We start from the raw sequence: 21,230 nt of genomic DNA on the forward strand, positions 1-21,230 counted from the left end.
AAAACTGAGGTCCTCCATCAGCCAGCTCCCCACCATGACTACCAGCCCCCCCACATCTCCATCGGGCACACAAAACTCAAAACAGTCAACCAGTTTACCTATCTCGGCTGCACCATTTCATCAGATGCAAGGATCGACAATGAGATAGACAACAGACTCGCCAAGGCAAATAGCGCCTTTGGAAGACTACACAAAAGAGTCTGGAAAAACAACCAACTGAAAAACCTCACAAAGATAAGCGTATACAGAGCCGTTGTCATACCCACACTCCTGTTCGGCTCCGAATCATGGGTCCTCTACCGGCATCACCTACGGCTCCTAGAACGCTTCCACCAGCGTTGTCTCCGCTCCATCCTCAACATTCATTGGAGCGCTTTCATCCCTAACGTCGAAGTACTCGAGATGGCAGAGGTCGACAGCATCGAGTCCACGCTGCTGAAGATCCAGCTGCGCTGGGTGGGTCACGTCTCCAGAATGGAGGACCATCGCCTTCCCAAGATCGTGTTATATGGTGAGCTCTCCACTGGCCACCATGACAGAGGTGCACCAAAGAAAAGGTACAAGGATTGCCTAAAGAAATCTCTTGGTGCCTGCCACATTGACCACCGCCAGTGGGCTGATATCGCCTCAAACCGTGCATCTTGGTGCCTCACAGTTTGGCGGGCAGCAACCTCCTTTGAAGAAGACCGCAGAGCCCACCTCACTGACAAAAGGCAAAGGAGGAAAAACCCAACACCCAACCCCAACCAACCAATTTTCCCCTGCAACCGCTGCAACCATGTCTGCCTGTCCCGCATCGGACTTGTCAGCCACAAACGCGCCTGCAGCTGACGTGGACATTTACCCCCTCTATAAATCTTCGTCCGCGAAGCCAAGCCAAAGAAGAAGAAAGGAAATTACAGTGGTATGAGAAAGGAACTGACTCAAGTAAACTGAGAAAGCAAACTAACTGGAGGATCAGAGCAGGACTCGAAGATATTTTTGCAAGTAATAAAAGGCATGCAGGATAGATATATTCCAAGGAAAAAGAAATTTTTCCAAGGAAAGATGGTACCATTGTGGCTAACAAAAGAGGTGAAGGCTATGATAAAAGCAAAGGAGAGGGCATACAAGGAAGCTAAAATTAGTGGGAAATCAGAGGACTGGGATTCCTTTCGACAATTACAGAAAGAGACATAAAATGTCATTCGCTCAGAAAAGATGAGCTATGAAAGGAGATTAGCAAACAATATTAAAAACGATACTGAGTTTTTACAAATATATAAGGAATAAAAGAGAGACACATGTTGACATAGGACTGATAGAAAATGATGCTGGAGAAATTGTAATGGGTTATTGAGAGATGGCAGAGATTACAATATTTTATGTCTGTCTTCACCATGTAATCACCGGTAATATCCCGGACAGACAGGGGCTTCAGGGAGTAGAGTTAGATTCAGTTAGTGTTACTAGAGAAATTGTGCTAGGCAAACTAAACGGATTAAAATTTGATAAATCTCCTGGGCCGGATTAGGTGCATCTGTGGGTTTTTGAAAGAGGTGGCTTTGGAGATTGTAGATCCATTGGCGATGATCTTCCAGAAATCGATAGACTCTGGAGAGATTCCAGAAGATTGGAAGGTCAAAAATGTGGTTTTGCTGTTTAAGAAAGGTGGGAGACAGAAAAAAGGAAACTATAAGCCGATTAGTCTGACATCGGTGTTGGGGAAGATATTAGAGTCGATCCTCAAGGATGAGGTGATGAAATACCTGGAGATGCATGACAGGTTAGGTCCAAGTCAGCATGGTTTTTTAAAGGGTAGATCCTGCCTGACCAACCTATTAGAGTTTTTTGAAGAAATCTCAAGTAAGATAGACAAAGGAGAGGCTGAGAATGTTATCTATTTAGATACGGTGCTGCATATTAGGCTGCTAAATAAGATGAGGACCCATGGAATTACGGAGAAGTTATTAAACTGGATAAATAAGTGGCTGATAGACAGGAAGCAGGGTTGAAATTAAGGGTTCCCACTCTGGATGGCTGCCTGTAATTCGTGGTATTCCGCAGGGGTCAGTATTGAGGCCGCTACTGTTTACAATTTATATTAATGATTTGGATTGTGGTATGAATGGTTTTGTGGCCAAATTTGTGGATGACACTAAGATAGGTGGTGGAGTAGGAAGTGTAGAAGAAACCGTAAAGTTGCAGAAGGATACAGACAGATTAGGAAACTGGGCAAAATTATGGTAGATGAGATTTAACATAGAGAAATGTTGTACATTTTGGCAGAGGAAATAAACAAGCAGAATACTATTTAGATGGGGTGAAAATTCAGACCTCGGATGTGCAAAGGGACCTGGGTGTCCTTGTGCAGGGAAACCTAAAAGTTAATGACCAGGTGAAATTGGTAGTGAAGAAAGGGAATCCTATGTTGGCATTCATTTCAAGAGGAATAGTGTACAAAAGTAAAGAGATGTTGATGAGGCTCTATGGGGCACTGGTGAGACCCCATCTAGAGAACTGTGTACAGTTTTGGGCCCCCTATCTTAGAAAGGATGTGATGTTGTTGGAGAGGGTGCAGAGGAGATTTACTTGGATGATTCCCGGAATATAAGGGATAACGTATAAGGAGCATTTGGCAGCTCTTGGGTTGTATTCATTGAAGTATAGGAGAATGAGAGGAGATCTCATAGAGGCATTCCGTATTTTGAAAGGTTTGGATAGGGTGGATGTGGGTAAGATGTTTCCCTTGGTAGGTGAATTGAGGACAAGGGGTCATAGTCTGAAAATTAGAGGTTTTCCATATAAAACAGAGATTAGGAAGAACTACTTTAGCCAGAGGGTCATGGATCTGTGGAACTCACTGCCACATACAGCAGTGGAAGCCAGATCACTGGGAGTATTTAAACAAGAAATAGATGTATCTCATTAGAGAGGGCATTAAGGGATATGGGGGAAAGGCCGGAAATTGGAACTAGTGTATAGTGTAGATTTGCAGAACATAGTTGATGGGTTTAGTGGCCTGCTTCTGCTCCTTTGACTTATGATGAGTACCGCATCGACGACATGGCTTTCGATTGTCCCTTTCATTTTTGTTTGTTGGCAATGCCTCTCTTTCAATTTTGGCGTGCTTCTTGTTCACTGCATCCACATTGCAGCTAGTTTCACTGAACAACTCTTAGGCCTGCAATTTTACAGTTTATGCAGCTCTACAGAGTGCTATGGTTTATTTTCCAGGTCTAGATTTTGCTCTTTCCCTTAGACTGTTTTCTAAAATACCACACACAATTGTCTTTTATCTATGAGTTGGTCAGTCCACCAAATTCACACCTTTTGCTTCTGTTTCTCAATTCAGTCACATACTGATCAATCCTTTCTTCCATTTTCTGTACACATGAAAAATCTGTGCCTCTCAAATGTCACGTTTGATTTAGGTATGCAGTATGTCTCAAACTGTTCCATTATTTTTTCCAGTTTCATTTTGTCTCCTTCAGCAGAAAATGTGAAGTTATTATACAGCCACCAGGGCTTCGACACCCACAACATGTAAGAAAACTGACACTTTCACTTTATCACTTTTCTCATCACTCCGACTTCCACTAAATATAATCCAAAATGCTGTTTAAATCTGTTCCAATTTTCATCCACATCACCTGTCAGCTGAAGTTTCGCTGGTGGATGTAATCCTTCCATTTTTCCACTGTGTTGGCTTCTCTTTACTGATCAGTTGTTGACTTTAGATTTTACCTTTTAAAGTATTTCCTTCTAATTTCCTTCATCCTGCTTCTGACACAATGTTTCATCTTCGTATGTGTGAGTTCTTAGACAACACATGGATGAAGGAAAAGGTTCTTTACTTTAAAGTTGATATAAAAAGGATATGAGATAGGCCATGAGGCTGCAAGTCTCCATTTCAGTTCTTACATACTGTGTGTCAGCCTCCTGCTGGCAGCCAAGTCTAATCAAACAATAACTATAATCAAGGCCTTGCTTGTAGCCATGCAAAAATGATTCCTATCATTACCGTATTCAGCTGCTATTTATGTTCCTCTGTGTCCCATCCATGCTGCTCTGGTCACTGAGCTTTCTTAGTACACTCTAGTTGAAGTGCAATTGCTTTCTTCTCTTTCTCTGTGGTTGAGAATGTGATGTCTTCGGCCACTGACCAAATCATGTCCTTTCTCACCAAAGTCAGAGTGGAACTGGAAGACCTTTTCAGATTGTAATTTGAGTGGAGAGTCCTGACTGGAGCTTAGGAACAAAAAAGGGAAACTAATCTTAATATCTTACAACAAATTCCTGGTATTTGTCCAATTTTTGGTGAAAATTTCTTACAGCAGTCTTAGTTTCTGAATTTCCCTGAATATCAAATTAGTTCAAAAGTACTTGAAAAGCTTCTCACCTTTGACAAGAGGCAAGGTTGTGCCCCCATCCCTTGCAGTGGTTCAAGAAAAGAGCTGCAGATGCAACAGGGGCATAGAAAATAGGAGCAGGAAAAGCCATTCATCATTCAATGTGACCATGGTTGATTGTACAATTTCTTCCAGCTTTTTCTCCATACTCCTTGATTATGCTGTGGTTGTTTCAAAGGAGGACAGCATGGCTTTAGGCCAGTGGATGGCGGCACTGCTGGAGCTGCTGCTGGTGCAGGCCTGCAGAGAGCAGAGGCACGGAGAGCCCACGGGGTTCAACTGCCCGGGTTCCACTGCCATCAGCTCTGTGCAGGCCTGTTAAAAGGAGCCAACTGTGGCCTTATTTAACACTCCGTGACCGCGGGGTCTGCGCCCACAATGCAGGTGCCCGTTATCGGCAACAGCCACGAGGGGTTGTGGATTCCCAGGAAGCGGAGGACCAGAAAGCAGGGAGTCCACACCCCGACTGAAAAGGAAAAGCAGAGGAGATGACGGCGACCATGGCGGCGAACCAGAGAGGAGTTTTGCAGCTGAGAGCTGCTGGTGACTCAAGGAGAGTGCCGGAGGCTGGAGTCAAGGGACTCACACCAGACGGTGGACTGCTGGAGAATGGCTGAAGGCGTACCAGGTATCGGAACCGGGATGCAAGAGAGTGCTGAAGGCGCTGAAGTGTTCCTCATCGTGTCAGAGGTTTGGATCTGATGATTTGAACTAGATGCTGGGTGACTGCGGGAGAACTGGAGGCAAATCAACCAAAATTCTGTGGGTGGGGGGATCTCTCTGATCTCAGCCTATTTCTGCTGATGGTGAATCTGTCTACCTTACAGCAGGCAAAAGGCAACTTCGTGCAATATGAAACTGTTTTATTGCCTGACAATAAATTGAATCTTGAATGTTCTTTAGTTTGGAGAGTGAGAATATGGGCAAAATTATAGGTCTGATTTAAAATTGAGTAGGGTGGGGCATCTTTCAATCAACCTGGCTTTTGGCCAGGATTGCAGGAACTTTCTTTTTATTTGTAACTGGAAAGAACTGGATGTGTATTTTTCCTGTATTTCTTTACCTTTCAATTTACCAGACTGTAAATGATCAGTAAAATAGAATTGTGGTCATAAGCTGATTTGCAGCTGAACTTTGCAAGTTCTGCAAAGAAAATGGATCATTAAGAAATGTAAAACTAAAATGAACTTTTTCTAACCTCTTGCAACACGTCACAGCTTATCCGTAGGATCTGAATAAGTTTTGCATGTGGCCTAAGAGCTAATTCACACATCCTGCCTTAACTGCAGTTAGTGACGTTGATTTAAGGAAACTTCCCCTTTGGCAAGCTCGGTAAATAAAACAGAAGAACCTCTGAATGGGAAACAGTGTTGGATTTTAGAGCCTGTATTTATCCACTGCCATGTAAGTGGGGCAAGGTCAAAATCTAAATTGCCGGAAGTGTATGAAGAAATCCATTCTGTTCAACACTGACAAAAATCTTGCAGAATTGGTACAACATCACTGAAGAAATTAAGCATTCTCTGATGGTAAGATTTTTCAGGGGCTTTACTGGAACTAAACACTGCCAGATGTAATGCCCGGAGTTTAAGAAGGTTACTGAAATATTTGTACACCCTTTTTTCGTTCTTGAAATTATGTTGTTTTTCAGCTAAAATTGAACTAGTACTGGAGAAGTATACTAGATCAGATACTATTTATAATCATGTACTATTACACAAAATCACCTTGAGTTTCCATAAGGCAAGGATTTAGCATTTAGCAGTGCCCGGTGCCGCTTATGGTCAGAGAAAGAGAAGCAAAAGAGAATCGCCCAGTGCCCATGGATTCATCTCCAGTGCTTTCTCCATCCCTGTCACTGCATAAGATGCCAGTGCAGTTCAAACCATCAGCAAACTAAGCTCAGATCTAAACCTCTATCACAAGGACAAAGCCTCCAGCACCCTCCCCCTAGCCCTTCGGGAGCCCTTCAGCACACATTTGAATCCTGGTTCCGATACCTGATACTCACAAGCCAATCCCCAGCTGCCTGGAGTGAATCCTTTGACCTCAAGTTGCCAGCAGCCCCACGGCCTGTGTGGGTTCCTCACCCGCAAGTCACCCACAGCTTCTCAATGGTGGGGGGAGGGGTGATGTTCCTTTTATTGGTGTCCCACAAGAATCTGCTGCTCCCCCCGGAGTTTGTGATCTTTCGAGACTGCTGTCATACCTTGGGCCCAGACTCTGCAGTCACAGGATTTTAAATAAAGCACCTTTGATTCCTTTCTTCTTTGGCTTGGCTTCGCGGACGATGATTTATGGAGGGGTAAAGTCCACGTCAGCTGCAGGCTCGTTTGTGGTTGACAAGTCCGATGCAGGACAGGCAGACACGGTTGCAGCAGTTGCAAGGGAAAATTGGTTGGTTGGGGTTGGGTGTTGGGTTTTTCCTCCTTTGTCTTTTGTCAGTGAGGTGGGCTCTGCGGTCTCCTTCAAAGGAGGTTGCTGCCCGCTGAACTGTGAGGCGCCAAGATGCACGGTTTGAGGCGATATCAGCCCACTGGCAGTCGTCAATGTGGCAGGCACCAAGAGATTTCTTTAGGCAGTCCTTGTACCTCTTCCTTTGGTGCACCTCTGTCACGGTGGCCAGTGAAGAGCTCGCCATATAACATGATCTTGGGAAAGCGATGGTCCTCCATTCTGGAGACGTTCCTTTAACAGGCTGTTTAATGCATGTATGGAGCTGTCGGCAGTAGGACACCACGTGGGGAGTGCTATGTCTTCGCTGCCCGCTCTCCCCAGGTCGGCCCCGTTGCCATTTTTTCACATTGCTTAGTACTGACCTCTCCATTGGTTCAGGCAATTATTAAATAATTCATGCATTCGTTCCTCAGTGTTTTCAATGATATTACTATAATTAATATCAACAGAAAAGTAATGTATTCATGTCATTTTGTGAGTGAAAGAGGGTTGCCTCTCATCCAAGTGGAGTCTTGTGATGTTTCAGAAATAATTCATTGTGGAAAACAGTGCAAATGCAAGTCAAGTTTCTTGTCATCCGATTGTACAAGCCGACGAAACAGCGTTCTCCGGTCCTCAGTGCAAAAACACCCAGTCACGCATCCAGACCTAAAACACATACGCAGGACAAGTATTTCACCTATACAAATAAATATTGCTTTGTGAATATAAGGGTCTCAGATGATTGGTGTGAGCCATTCCTTTGGTCGTTCAGCATTCTCATTGCCTGTAGGAAGAAGCTGTTCCTCAGCCTGGTGGTGCTAGAACACTACAGCACAGTACAGGCCCTTTGGCCTTCGATGTTGTGCCGACCCATATATTCCTTCCTTAAAAAAAGTACTAAACCCTCCCTACCCCGTAACCCTCTATATTTCCTTCATCCATGGGCCTGTTTAAGAGTCTCTTAAATGCCCCCAAAGTTTAAGTCTCCACCACCATCCCCAGCAAGGCATTTCAGGCACCCACAACCTACCCCTGATATCTCCACTCAACTTCCCTCCCTTCACTTTGTGCGCATGTCCTCTGGTGTTTGCCAATCCTGCCCTGAGAGAACGGGTAGAAAAATCAAAGCTTTATTCAGAAGCTCGATATTGATGTAACCTTCGTTGACCCACTGAGATAATGGGGCTTTTATTTAATTATTTTGCCAGTTCTCCCTATTTTTTTGTGTTGTGGGCCATCTGTCAACAAATTCAATTCTTGTACTTATGATATTTTAGGCATGCTTTGGTAAATTGGTACATCAATTCATTAGGATTCACTTTTCCCATGTCACAGTTCAGTTATGGCCCCTTTATTTTGACCTGGAGAGAATATGAACCAAGTGTGATTAATTTTGTGATATGAGGTGTAATTACTGACCATCCTCAGTTGTGTTTCCTTCAGGAAAGCTGACTTTGGAACTGCAAAACATTATGGAGCCGACAGTAACTCTGCAGCAGTGCTCGTCCTCATACCTCAATCTCCTTGCAGTTCATCGAGTGGATCTGGTCAATGGAATTAAAAACACTGATTGCATCCTGGATAACCTGCTGCTTTCTGGATATTTCACATCTGAAGATGCTGAGTTTGTACAGCAGAGTGTTACTAGGCATGAAAAGGTACAACCTGCCAAAAATAGTGCTTTTACTGAACGGCCTGATTTTGGAAATTTATCAAGTCATCCTGTTCATTGGCTAAGTTAATTGTTGAAGGCAATTTGATTTGTTGTGCACTTCTCGGGTGGGGGGGGGGGTGTCATTCCTGGGGTGTGGGGTCATTCCTGAGGTGTGGGTCATTCCTGAGTTTTGGGGTAATTCCTGGGATGTGGGGTTATTCCTGAGGTGTGGGTCATTCCTGAGTTGTGAGTTAATTCCTGGGATGTGGGGTCATTCCTGGGATGTGGGGTCATTCCTGGGAGTAGGGACATTCCTAGGAATCTGTATCTGTATCTGTCCAAATGTATTTTACCTGCCTCTGTCACTTCCTCTGGCAGCTAGTTCTATATATACCCTCCACCCGCTGTGTTAAAATGTGTCATTCAGTTACCTTGTTACCCCCACCTTCAACCTATGCCCCTCTAGTTTAGACTCTCCTATTCTGGGGAAAAGACTGTGTCTTTTTGCCTTGTTTATGCTCCTCAGATTTTATATACCTGGATAAAGTCACCCCTTAGCCTTCAATGTTCCAACCCTCCAATAGTTGTAACCCAATAAACTTCTCCTGATAGGTCATGTCCTCCAGTCCCAGTTACATCTTTGTAAATCTTTCTGATTCTTACACTTCTGCAGGTTAATTACATTCTTCCCATAGCAAGGTGGCCAGAACTGTACACAGTTTTCAAAACATGGCCTTTTCAATGTCTTGCTTCAATGTAACATGATGATTCAACTCCTATTCTCAATGAAGCTAATGAAGGCAAATGTGCCAACTGCCTTCACCATCACTCTGTCCAACTCAGTGGTTCTCAACCTTTTCCTTCCCACTCATATCCCACTTTAAGTAATCCGTATGCCATCAGTACTCTGTGATTAGTAAGGGATTGTTAAAGTAGGAGGTGGGTGGGAAGGTTGAGAATCACTGCTCTAGACCCAATTGTTACTGAAATATTTTGCTTGAGAAAAATGGTCATTGGCCCATTTCCTTTGGAGTTGTGAAACCATGCACATTATGAGTCAATGAGGGATGATTAAAACAGTGGTTTTCAAACTTTTTCTTCCCACCCACATCCCACCTTAAACAATCCCTTACTAATCACAGAGCACCTGTAGCATAGGGATTACTTAAAGTTGGATGTGAGTGGAAAGAACATGGTTGGGAACAACTGCTCTACCTCTTTCAGGGAATGATGTGCCTTTTCCTCTCAGTCTCTCTGTTCCACAACACTCGTCAGGACCCTTCCATTTACTGTGCAAGTCCTGGCCCTGTATTGACTCAACAAAGTGCAACTCTTTGTACTTAACTAAATTGACTCTATCTGCCATTTACCAGGCCTGTTGCAATATTAGATCACTTCCTCATTGTCTACCACCAATTTTAATGTTGTCATTAGAGACCATTTGTTGTTATGAAATAAAACAGAAATGTAATTTGGCATGACACTCCCTTTAGTCTGCTATGAGGCAGATACATTCGCCATTAGTATTGCCTGGTACGCCTCACAGTCAGAGAATGAGAAGCAAAGGAGAGTCCCTTCAGAGTCATTGAGTGTCCATGGATTTTCCTCCAGTGTCCCCGCAGCCTCTGGGATTGGCCGGCGTTCCCACCACAGTTCGCTGTCTTCCCGCCGTGTGGGAGGTCACCTGGGACAGCAGCTGTTCTCACCCCCCAGACACCAGTTCTTTTCACATAATTGGCAACCTGAGCTCCAAATCAAATCTGACACGATGAAGAAGCCTTCATCGCCCGTGGGCCTTCCTTGGGCCCTCACCACCCTCTTGAATCCTGGGTTGGTGGAGCACTTTCACAGGCACCTCAGAGCAGCCTTGATGGCTCGGCTCAAGGGTCCCAACTGGGTAAATGAACTGCCTCAGGTCTTGCTGGGGATTCGCACCACGCTGAAGGAGGACTTCAATGCAACAACCCCCACCACACGGTCAGCCTAAACATAATATCCCCAGGGACTTAAAGTCTCGTCAGTATGTGTTTGTGCAAAGGGGTGCTCACCAGCTGCCCCTACAATGACCCTACAATGGGCCTTACAGGGTTATCAGGGTCAACGGCTCCACTTTTATCCTCGATATCAGTGATGAGAAGGGGACCTTTACCGTCGACCGCCTGAAACTGATGTATCTGGACTGTAATGAGATGGTCTCCACTCCTCCCCTGCAACACAGGACCGACCGCCCAAGTCAACGGACAACGGTCTGGTCGCTGGTTCTGGGGGGGGGGGGTTCATGTAGATCCCCGCAGCCAGAGACACAAACAGGCCCACGAAATTGCAGATGAACGCGACAACCTCGCAGACCTGGGGAGGGTGACACCAGCCGTTGTCCCAGGTGACCTCCCACTTGGCGGGAAGACAGTGATCTGTGGCATGAACGCCAGCCAATCCCAGGTTATCGCTCTGATCATGGAGGTCCCTAAAGTTAGTGCCTGGGGCCCATATAACTGCAATGACTTCAAGGTATGCATGTCATTCTCCTCTACACTTGCATAGTGCAAACATTGCATAAAAAGTGCTACAGTTTGTACATGGTCAAGCCAAAATGTACACAAATGCCCTTTAATAAAATCTGGAATGTGCATTATAACCACATGTGAATTGCTTTAAAGCTGTGGAGCACAGGGGCAAATGAAGGAAAAATGTGCCTTTCTCCCAAATGTTATGGAGGCCACTGCATGAACTTTGTGTGTTATGTCTGATTGTGTGTCAACGTGTTTTGCACCGAGGACCGGAGAACGCTGTTTTGTCAGGTTGTACTTGTGTTGATGCACTTGAATTCAGAAGAATTCTGTTGTCTACGGCCATTTAATGTAACCCCTGAGGACAATGAGTAATTGTAAGGATAAAATCTGTTTCACAGTTCGAGCAGAAAATTTCACACACTGACAATTGAACCAAATTATTTCTCGCCCCTCTTGTCTCCCCTCAAAGCTTGTGAAATCCGCAAGGTGAATAATCGAACCATTTTGTGTAGTGACTCAATTTTTTATTAACTGGATGAAACTTGAGCATTGAAAATAACTAAATTCAGTTTTTTTTAAAATTAGGTACGTAAAATACTGGATATCATAACAGCTAAAGGGGAAGAATGTGCAGAGTGTTTTCTATTTGTTCTGCATTCCGCCAAGGAGATTTACTCCGACTTTCAGCCTTGGTTGAAGGAAGTTCATTTCAACCTGTCAGATCACATGCTGAGAGAACCAGTGCTGATTGCAGATTCCGGTAAGTGAGTTCTTTACAAATACATTTGGCTGCAATATTAATCAGATGATCCGGAGCTAATAATTAATTCAGCAATTGCCACATGCCTTTGCCTTCACCCAATCTATTGTCATTGCTCAGACTGTTACTGTAGCCTCCTGCAACTCAACAAGGCCCTTCCATGCAGTGAAAGAGCCCAAGTGTAATGGTGGAGGTTCTCCGCCCTTATGTCGGGAGATCTATGACTGCGCCATGGCCGGCTCCAAGGCACTGACCGCAATCCCTCCTTGGGAATAATTATCACTCTCCCACCTCACGTGAATGTACAGCCGCTGCAAGCAACTGGGTAGGGGCGGACAGATGACGATGCGGTGATGCCGTAAGCCAGCAACTCATCTCCCCTTTCCCTCCCACCCACTCACACCTCTCCCGCTGTGACCCCCTCAGGGCAATGGCGGTCGGCAAGGGCCATCAGGTCAGAGGTGGCCGGCGGGGGCCGTCAAGTCAGGGGCGACCGGCAGGGGCCGTCAGGGCAGGGGCAGCTGGCGAGGGCCATCAGGGCAGGGGCGGCAGGCGAGGGCAGCCAGTTTGAGATGGATATCAGTACTTCATTGTAGAAACAATAAAATACTCACAGAAACATAAAACATGAATAATTGTGCTCTATACATAAAGCATCTCCTTAGATGCTAATCGCAGTCACACATTTCATTTTTGGGTAAGAGGTCAAATTACCGGGTAATTACAATTAAAGCATGTTTAGGGAGAGCAGAATCAGCTTTTATTGTCATGAACAAGTCATGAAATTCAGTGTTTTGTGGCAGCATCATAGAGCAAATATTTATATAAACGAGTTTTACAACAATAAATTTTAAAAAACAAAATAGTGCACAAAAAGTCAGGCAGTGTCTATGGTTCATTAATCATTCAGAAATCTGATGGCAGTGGGGAAGAAGCTGTCCTTGTGCCACTGAGTGCTCATCTTTAGGCTCCAGTACCTTTTTCCTGATGGTAGCAGAGTGAAGAGGGCATGTCCTGAGTGGTGAGGGACGTTGAGGACAGAGGCTGCATTTTTAAGACACCGCCTCATGTAGAAGTCCTCGATGGAGTGGAGTCTGGTGCCTGTGATGTCACAGGTCGAGTTAACAACCCTCTGGAGTTTATTCATGTCCTGAGAGTTGGCACCTCCATATCAAGCAATGATGCAACCAGACAGAATGCTCTCCACGGTTCACCTGGAGAGTTTACGAGATTCTTTGGTAACATACAGAATCTCCTCAGACACCTCACCAAGTATAGCCGCTGGGGAGCCTTCTTTGTGATTGTATCAACATGGAGTCTCCAGGACAGATCCTCGGAGATGCTAAGAGCCAAATTTGAGGTGCTTGACCCTGTCCACTACTGAGCCCTCGATGAGGACTGGGTCGTGTTCCCATGACTTCCTTATGAAGTCCACAATCATTTCCTTGGCTTTGCTGACGTTGAGTGCAAGGTTGTTGTTGTTACACCATTCAACTAGCTGATCTATCTCCCTCCTATACGCTTCCTCATTGCCGTTTGTGATTCTGCCAACAAGTGTGGTGTCATTGGTAAATTTGTAATTGTACCTGTCCACACAGTCATAGGTGTATAATGAGTAGAGCAGTGGGCTAAGCATGCATCCTTGGGGTGCGATGATTAGTGAGAAGGAGACATTATTTCCAATTTGTACTGACTGTGGTCCTCCAATGAGGAAGTCAAGGATCCAGTTGCAGAGGGGGGTTCAGAGGCCCAGAGTTTGCAACTTCTTGACCAGTGCTGAGGGAATAATGGTGTTGAAGGCCAAGCTGTAGTCGATGAAGAGCAGCCGTGTGTATGAGCTGCTGTTTTTGAGGTGATCCAGAGCTGAGTGGAGAGCCAGCGATATTGCATCTGCTGTGGAGGGATTGTGACGATAGGTGAATTGCCGCAGGTCCAGATCTTTGTTTAGGTCCGTGTTAATTCTGGACATGACCAGCCTCTCAAAGCATTTTATCACAGTAGAAGTTTGAGTCTTTGGGGCAGCTCACACCACTCTTCTTGGGTACTGGGATAATTGATGCCCTTTTGAAGCAGGTGGGAACCTCTGACTGCAGCAAGGAGAGGTTGAAAATGTTCAGGAACTAGTTGATTTGTTTCCACAGCCACATGTTCTTCCAAAATGAAACATTTCTCAATTGTCTATGTTAAATACCATCTGCCATTTTTTGGCCCATTTTATCAGCTGGTCCAGATTTCCCTGAAAGCTTTGAATGCCTTCCTCACTGTCCACAACACCTCCAATCTTAGACGACAAACAACAATGGTCCCAGCACTGATCCCTGAGGCACATCATTAGTCACAGGCTTCCAGTCTGAGAAGCAATCATCCACTACCACTACTCTCTATCTTCTCCTATTCAGCCAATTTAGAATTCAATTTACAACCTCTCCATCGATACCTAATGTCTGAACCTTCTGAACTAAACTTCCATGTGGAGCCTTGTCAAAGACCTTACTAAAGTCCACGTAGACAACATTAACAGTCTTTCCTTCATCTCCTTTCTTGGTAACTGTGCCAAACTGCTGTATCCCTGATTACCTGGCTCTGCCCCATTCTGTGACTGTACCTGTGACCCCTCCCTCTATGAGATATTAAGCCTCTAACACCTTGACCCTTCCCCAGAAAGCCTGGGTCACAGCAAAGGATGAGGTCCCTGTCCATTGTGAATAAAATTGATGTGCAGTAAATAACTCAAGGCTGAGACTGAAGCTTTTATCCATAATTTTTTTGTTTTCATCGCCAACAATTGACCAACTCCTGAAACCTGACAAAGTGGAAATCGGCCCACAGTCACCTGATGCCTCAGACAGCTTTGAACTCTGGCTATGCTGCTTTGAGGTCTTCCTACAAAACTCATCCAGCATCGTGGCCACCAACGCAAACAGGCGGCATCTTTGCTTCTCCCGGATCGGACGCCACTACATACGGGGAAGCAATGGATATACTCGAGGGACAATACAGGGAGAAAGTTAACGAGGTATACGCCAGACATATGCTGGCCACCTGCAGACAGTGACCGGGCAAATCGGGCGATGTGTTCCTCTGGGCCCTGCGGGGACTCGTGCTGGCGTGCAATGTCCAGGCAGTATCGGCCACCAAAAACACGGAAGACATGATCCGGGATGCCTATGTTGCAGGTATCCGGTGCGCCAGAGGTTACTCAAGCAGAGTAAGTTAGACTTAAAAGCGGTGATCGATCTTGCAAAGTCGCTGGAGATAACCCTCCGCAACATTGAAGCATATTCTGTGAATGGGCCTACATGCTGGTCTACAGGCTACCAGTCTGCTACTGCACCCAATTAATGAGCCCACCACTGCTGCTGTCTCCCAGGAGCACCCTAAATGCTACTTTTGCGGCCAGGCAAAACACCCCTGAAAACGGTGCCCAGCAAGAGACACGGCACGCTCCAAGTACAAAAAGAAGGGCCACTACGTAAGATCACAGCCCTCCAGCCCCAGTGCCACCATGTTTGTGGCATGGAAGTTGCCATCTTTGTTGCTGGCATCTTCTGGAGACGACCATGCTGCGACATGGGGGCCGCCAACTTGAAGTTCAAGGGCCACCTTCCCTCCACCATCCGCAATGCATACTTCCTCACAGTTATTGACGAGAATTCACAGTTCCCCTTTGCCATTCCCTGACCTGGTATGACCACTATCACAGTCAATGGGGCCCTGCACAACCTGTTCACCCTGTTCGGGTATCCGTTGTACATCCACAGGGACCGGGGGGTGGGGTCCTCATTAATGAGCAATGAGCTGCGCTAATTCCTGCTGGCCAGGGGTATCGCCACCAGCAGGATCATGAGTTATAACCCCCAGAGGAACAGTCTTGTCCTAAATTCCAGGGGACTGCCTGTCTCTCACTGGCAGGAGGACCTTCCAGAGGGGCTCCACACCACTCGATCTCTCAGTACAAAAGATCAAGCCACTAGACCGGCTTAACCTATAAGACTTTGTGCCCTGGATCACCCTGCTGGACAATAAAAATGGGGTGAATGTGTGAACTGCTGTATCCCTGATTACCTGGCTCTGCCCGTCCTGTGACTATACCCGTGACCCCTCCCTCCTTGACCTTGTATAAAGCCTCTAACACCTTGACCCTTCCCCAGAAAGCCCGGATCATGGCACAGGATGAGGTCCCATTCTGTGGTGAATAAAAGCCTGTAAATCAGTCTCAGCCTCTCAAGTTATTTACTGCATGACAGTAACCTCCTGAAAAAAACTCTCTATAAGATTTGTTAAACACAGCCTACCACACACAAATCCATGCAGACTATCCTTAATCAGCCCTTGGCTGTCCAAATACTTGGATATCCGAACTCTCAGAACACCCTCCAATAATTTACCCACGACATCAGGCTCACCCACCTGTAACTTCCTGGTTTACTTTTGGATCCTTTATTAAACAATGGAGCAACACGAGCTAGCCTCCAATCTTCCAGCACCAAGATTTCCCACGGGCTCCATTCAGGGCATTCTGCTGCCCCAACTGCTGTCCCACTGCCCCCACGTTGCTGCTTCGCAAAGATCTTACCTTCCTCAAGGTATGATACAGGTACACGATCCTTTATCCGAATATCTAAAATCTGGAAAGCTCCAAAATCCGGCAAGTGGGGACCGGTGGTTGGGGGAGGAGGCCGAGGGGCCGGTGGTGGGGGAGGTGGCCGAGGGACCGGCTGTCGGGGGAGGCGGCCAGACGGCCGAGCGACCGGTGGCAGCTGGGGGAGACTGCCAGGCTGTCGGGGGAGGCAGCCAGAGGAGACGGCTGGGCGGCTGAGGGACCAGCGGCTGGGGGAGACGTCCAGGCGGCCGATAGACTGGCGGTTGGAGGAGGCAGCTAAGGGACCAGTGGTTGGGGAGACGGCTAAGGGACCAGCAATTGGGAGAGGCGGCTGAGGGATCATGGTTGGAGGAGACGGCCAGGTGTGTGGAAGGGGGTGGGGATGGATACGGCAGCACAATTCGAGTGGGCTTTCCGAAATCGGGAAATATCCAAAATCCAGAACCGACTGTCCCCCAAGGGTTCTAGATAAAGGATTGTGTACCTGGACCTTGATGAAGGGCTCAAGCCCGAGGCATTGATCACACAGCTTTATCTTTGTACTATGAAGAACACTGTTTGACCTGCTGAGTTTCTGCAGCATTAAGATTTTACTTTTTATCCTCTGGTTGGTGCTGCTCTCCAACATCTGTGTTCCACGTAGATTTTCTTGATGTGGTGGGTGGGTGGGGGGTGGAGGGGGGGGGGGCGGAAGTTTTGCCTGTGATGTACTGGGCTGTGCACAAACTCTCTGCTCAGAGGTATAGGTGCCCCCATACCAGGCCATGACGCAGCTGGTCAGTATACTTTTCACATTTGTACGTCTCCCAACATGGCCTTTGGTAACTGGGACCATCCTTTTCAATTAATTGGTTAAAAAAAAAGAATTGCTCATTATTTGCCACCACCTTTCTCCTCTATGATAACAGACATATGGATGCTTACACTATGGACTGATCCACAATATTCAATTCTTTCTTTTATGGATTCTCATTATATTCACATCAGAGAGTAACATAATTTGAGACTACTATAACCCGATCAGGTTTAGGCTCTGTTAGTAACAGAATTTCATTTAGAAAAATCAACAGCAAAAAGTGTGAAAGAGAAATCATGGGATTTTGTGTTTTACTAGATCAAGTACAACTTGATAAAAGAGTGTTCTCCAGTCCTCGGTGTGAAAACACGCAAACACACAACGAGACATAACACACGTACAAGCAATACATATGCAGAACATATGAACATACAGTACTCTGATTATCCAAAATCAGACTCTCCAAATCCTCATTTATCCAAAAATCTTTTTTTAAATTTCAGATAAGTGAGAATATCTGAGACAAATCAGAAATCCTCACTTATCTGAAAGTTTTTCGGAGCCAAACTGACTGGGGACCCCAGGCTCCCAGCAGGAACGGGGTCTCGGTGATTGGTGGAGGCCAGCATTTTTTTGGGTGAGAATTAAACATTATTTTAATGCTTAAAAAGCCTTCCCTTGTCATTGTGTTAAAGGTTACAAGTGATTTGCTGTTGCTACTGAGCTTTTTTTAAATGAGCAGTTCTCCGAAAAAAATTTTTAATGTTAAATAGACCCGGTCCCGACCATTTTGGATAAATCAGAGTTGTACTAATATTGTTTAATATTAAAATATAACAGAAATGATTACACACTCCTTTGATTGTCCTGAGTTTATTCTAATTATGATTGTAGTTAAAGCTCAAGAAAACACAATTGAAAATAATATCAAAAATAAACTTGTCTGCATTTGCATGTGTTTCAGTTAGTCAATACATTGTTAAGCTCCGTGGTGCATTGGAACAAGATACCAAATTCACGTCATCATACACCCAAAAGGAGGATATTCTGTTAGATAACATTTACACTGAGACTCTTATGGAGTTAATCAATGAGGTCAATGAAACTATAGGGACCATCTCCCACTTGGAGGATTTGTTCAGTGACAATGGAGTCATAAACGAGGATGCAGAAACTGTGTTTTTAACTGGTGATGCTGGTGTGGGAAAGACTGTCCTTCTGCAGAGACTTCAGAACTTGTGGTCAAAGGGTGAGCTCTGCGCGGATGTTAAGTTCTTCTTTAAGTTTAGATGCCGACTGTTCAACAGCTTTAAGGAGGAGGACATGCTTTCTCTGCGAGATCTTCTGTTCAAGTACAACTGTTACCCCGATCAAGACGCTGACAGGGTGTTCAGTTACATCCAACAACACCCGGCCACTGTTCTCTTCACCCTGGATGGCTTTGACGAAATTAACGTGGACAGCGTCCTTCATGATATCCCCGACATCTCTTCACCCTTTGAGCCCACGTCCCCAGTAGCCCTGTTGCTGAACCTTCTCCGAGGCAAGTTATTGAAAGGTTCCAAAAAGCTGCTGACGGCGAGGACGGGCACAATCCTACCGCTGAGAATGGTGAGAAAGAGAGTGGTGCTGAAGGGCTTTTCCAAGGAACATTTGCTGGGTTATTTGAAGAAATTTTTCAAAAACAAGGCTGATCAAGCTTTGGTTTTGACCCAGCTGGAGGCAAATCCTCACCTGGGCAGTCTATGTTCAGTGCCATTGTTCTGTTGGATTATATTTAAATGCTACGAACACTTTCACTCCACAATTCATTCCCTACCCATGTCATGCTCAATTACATTGACTGATATCTATCTCATTATGGTGGAGGTTTTCCTTAACCATAATCCCCAGCACAATCTACAAAAGAGCAATCACAGAAGCCAGTTAAATGCATTCCACAGCTGGAAAGACACACTAATGCGGATTGGTAAATTAGCCTTGAAAGGCATCAAAAACAGTGATTTTGTGCTCAGCCAGGAAAAAATTGAGGCAGCAAAGATTTGCAAAGAGGATTTACAGTTGGGCTTTATCAAGATTGTAGGTCAATATAATGGACGTGGGAACCAATCAACATATGAATATAATCACTTAACCATCCAATCATTTTTTGCTGCTTTTTCGTTACTTCTAAATGATGAAATCAGCCCACAGGAGTTTCTGGAATCATTTAGCTCCGGAAGTGCACCCGCACCCTCAACTGGCACGATCAACAAATTGGTGTTTGCCTTCCTGAGCCCTAAGAGGCATTTTTCCACAAATGTCAAAAAGCCACTGAGCGAATCTCTGCAATTTATCTTGCTATTCCTTTGTGGCTTGATGTCGGATGCTAATATTGATCTGATGCAAAGCCTTGCATCTCCTGCGGCCCTGAAGAGAAAGCAAGCAGTGCTAACGTCCTATCTGTTCAGAAGCCTGAAAGTGCATTTGCAAAGTCTTCCTCAACTGGATCTTGAAGGTAATTGTAGGGTGCATGTGTTGCCACGTTTCATATGGCTGATACGATATATATTTGAAATGCAGAATGAAGCAGCAGCCAAAGTGGCAGCTAAATATATCAGCGCTGACTATATAAAGATGAATTTTTGCAATGTTTCTTCTGTGGACTGCAATGCTCTTGCATTCACCCTGAAACACATCCAGAAACCTTTGGCCTTGGAGATGGACAACAACAACATCAATCATTATGGAGTGGAGCAGCTAACCTGCTGTTTCAGTCAGCTGACAGTCCTCAGGTAAGCACCGCCATCAAATCTATGGGCCCTCCGCCCCTGTAACAATGAACCACAGCTCTTCCGTTGATCTATTATTGACATGAATCAAAAATACATTTCCAATAGGCAACCTTTGCAGCAGTGGAAGCATGGAAATTTTATGTGCTGCAGCACTGAGGGTGGGGTGGGGGGAGGTGATGGCAAGACTCTAGGGCCAACCAAGTCCCCATCCCGTCCCCACCAGTGCTAGCCCCAGAGCAATACGAAATTCATGCACCCGGCTCCCAACAACCCCGAGACCTCCCCCACCACAGCCATTCCATAAAATAATGCTGCCTCAGGCATGCAACCTCGGGGCCTTGCTCTTGGACGGCCTGAGAGACTTATGAACAAATCAAGCAGCTCGTGAACAGCTCTTCCATCTGTCCATGTGACGTGGGAAGGGTTTTTAATTTAAAAAAAATAATGACAATTTGAATAAAACTGTTAATTAAAACATAAAACCACAGATTGGGCATGCTATCCAAATGCATGGGGTTATACTAGATGCATCACTGTGGTGGTGTAGAGCTGATGGGCCAGATTTGAAGTGCATCAGGCTCCTCAGTAGATAATGAGACTATCTCGCGAGATCTGCGAAGGGGCCAGTGACTGACTTCCAGCACATGGCTTACCTATGCCAGGCTGTGGTTTGTACACTGTCACCTCATGAAACCACCGGTTAGCTCACAGTGACACTGGCTGTTGCAGAACAATCTATTGATGTTTCGGAAGCTGAACTGAAAAAGAATTTTTGCTTTGTATTATTATCAATGATTTAATGTTCTCTTGCATCTTTTCAAAACAATGTAGGTTGAGTGTGAATCAAATCACAGATCATGGTGTACATATCTTGGTGGAAGAACTCAAAAAATATCAGCAAATTCGAATACTTGGGTGAGAGTACTCCTTTCATTATTGGCCTATCTGATACAGTACATTCCACTGTTTTTGAAAGGTTGATTGCATTTCTTCTGTGCCCTGATTTTTGATATTTGGAAAGGCATATTCTCTCGGGGGAGGGTGAGCAGCCAGATATCGTGGTCCACGTGGGGACCAATGACATAGATAGGAGTAAGATCCTGAAGATGGAGTATAGAGAGTTAGGGAAGAAGTTAAAAAGCAGGGCCTCAAGGGTGGTAATGTCGGGATGGCTGCCTGTGGCATGTGCCAGGGAGGGTAGGAATAGGAAGTTGTGGCTGAATAGTTGGTGCAGGTTTGTGGATCATTGGGATCTTTTCCGGGGAAGGTCTGACCTGTACAAAAAGAACAGACTGCACCTGAA

At 45.4% G+C, this 21,230-nt stretch overlaps 1 protein-coding gene across 2 annotated transcripts in view; it reads left to right on the forward strand.

Moving 5' to 3' along the window:
• Positions 1-5,709: 5,709 nt before the first annotated feature.
• LOC138747367 (nucleotide-binding oligomerization domain-containing protein 1-like) overlaps positions 5,710-21,230 on the forward strand; it is a 45,013-nt gene continuing 29,492 nt past the window's right edge. For both annotated transcript variants that reach the window (XM_069906509.1, XM_069906515.1), the window contains exons 1-5: positions 5,710-5,920; positions 8,274-8,488; positions 11,580-11,754; positions 18,118-19,927; positions 20,759-20,842. In XM_069906509.1, coding sequence (XP_069762610.1) covers positions 8,303-8,488; positions 11,580-11,754; positions 18,118-19,927; positions 20,759-20,842 — 2,255 coding nt within the window. In that variant the 5' untranslated portion in view covers positions 5,710-5,920; positions 8,274-8,302. The remainder of the gene's footprint in view (positions 5,921-8,273; positions 8,489-11,579; positions 11,755-18,117; positions 19,928-20,758; positions 20,843-21,230) is intronic.

The sequence above is a fragment of the Narcine bancroftii genome, chromosome 1, assembly GCF_036971445.1.
Source record: "Narcine bancroftii isolate sNarBan1 chromosome 1, sNarBan1.hap1, whole genome shotgun sequence".
Lineage (NCBI taxonomy): Eukaryota > Metazoa > Chordata > Chondrichthyes > Torpediniformes > Narcinidae > Narcine > Narcine bancroftii.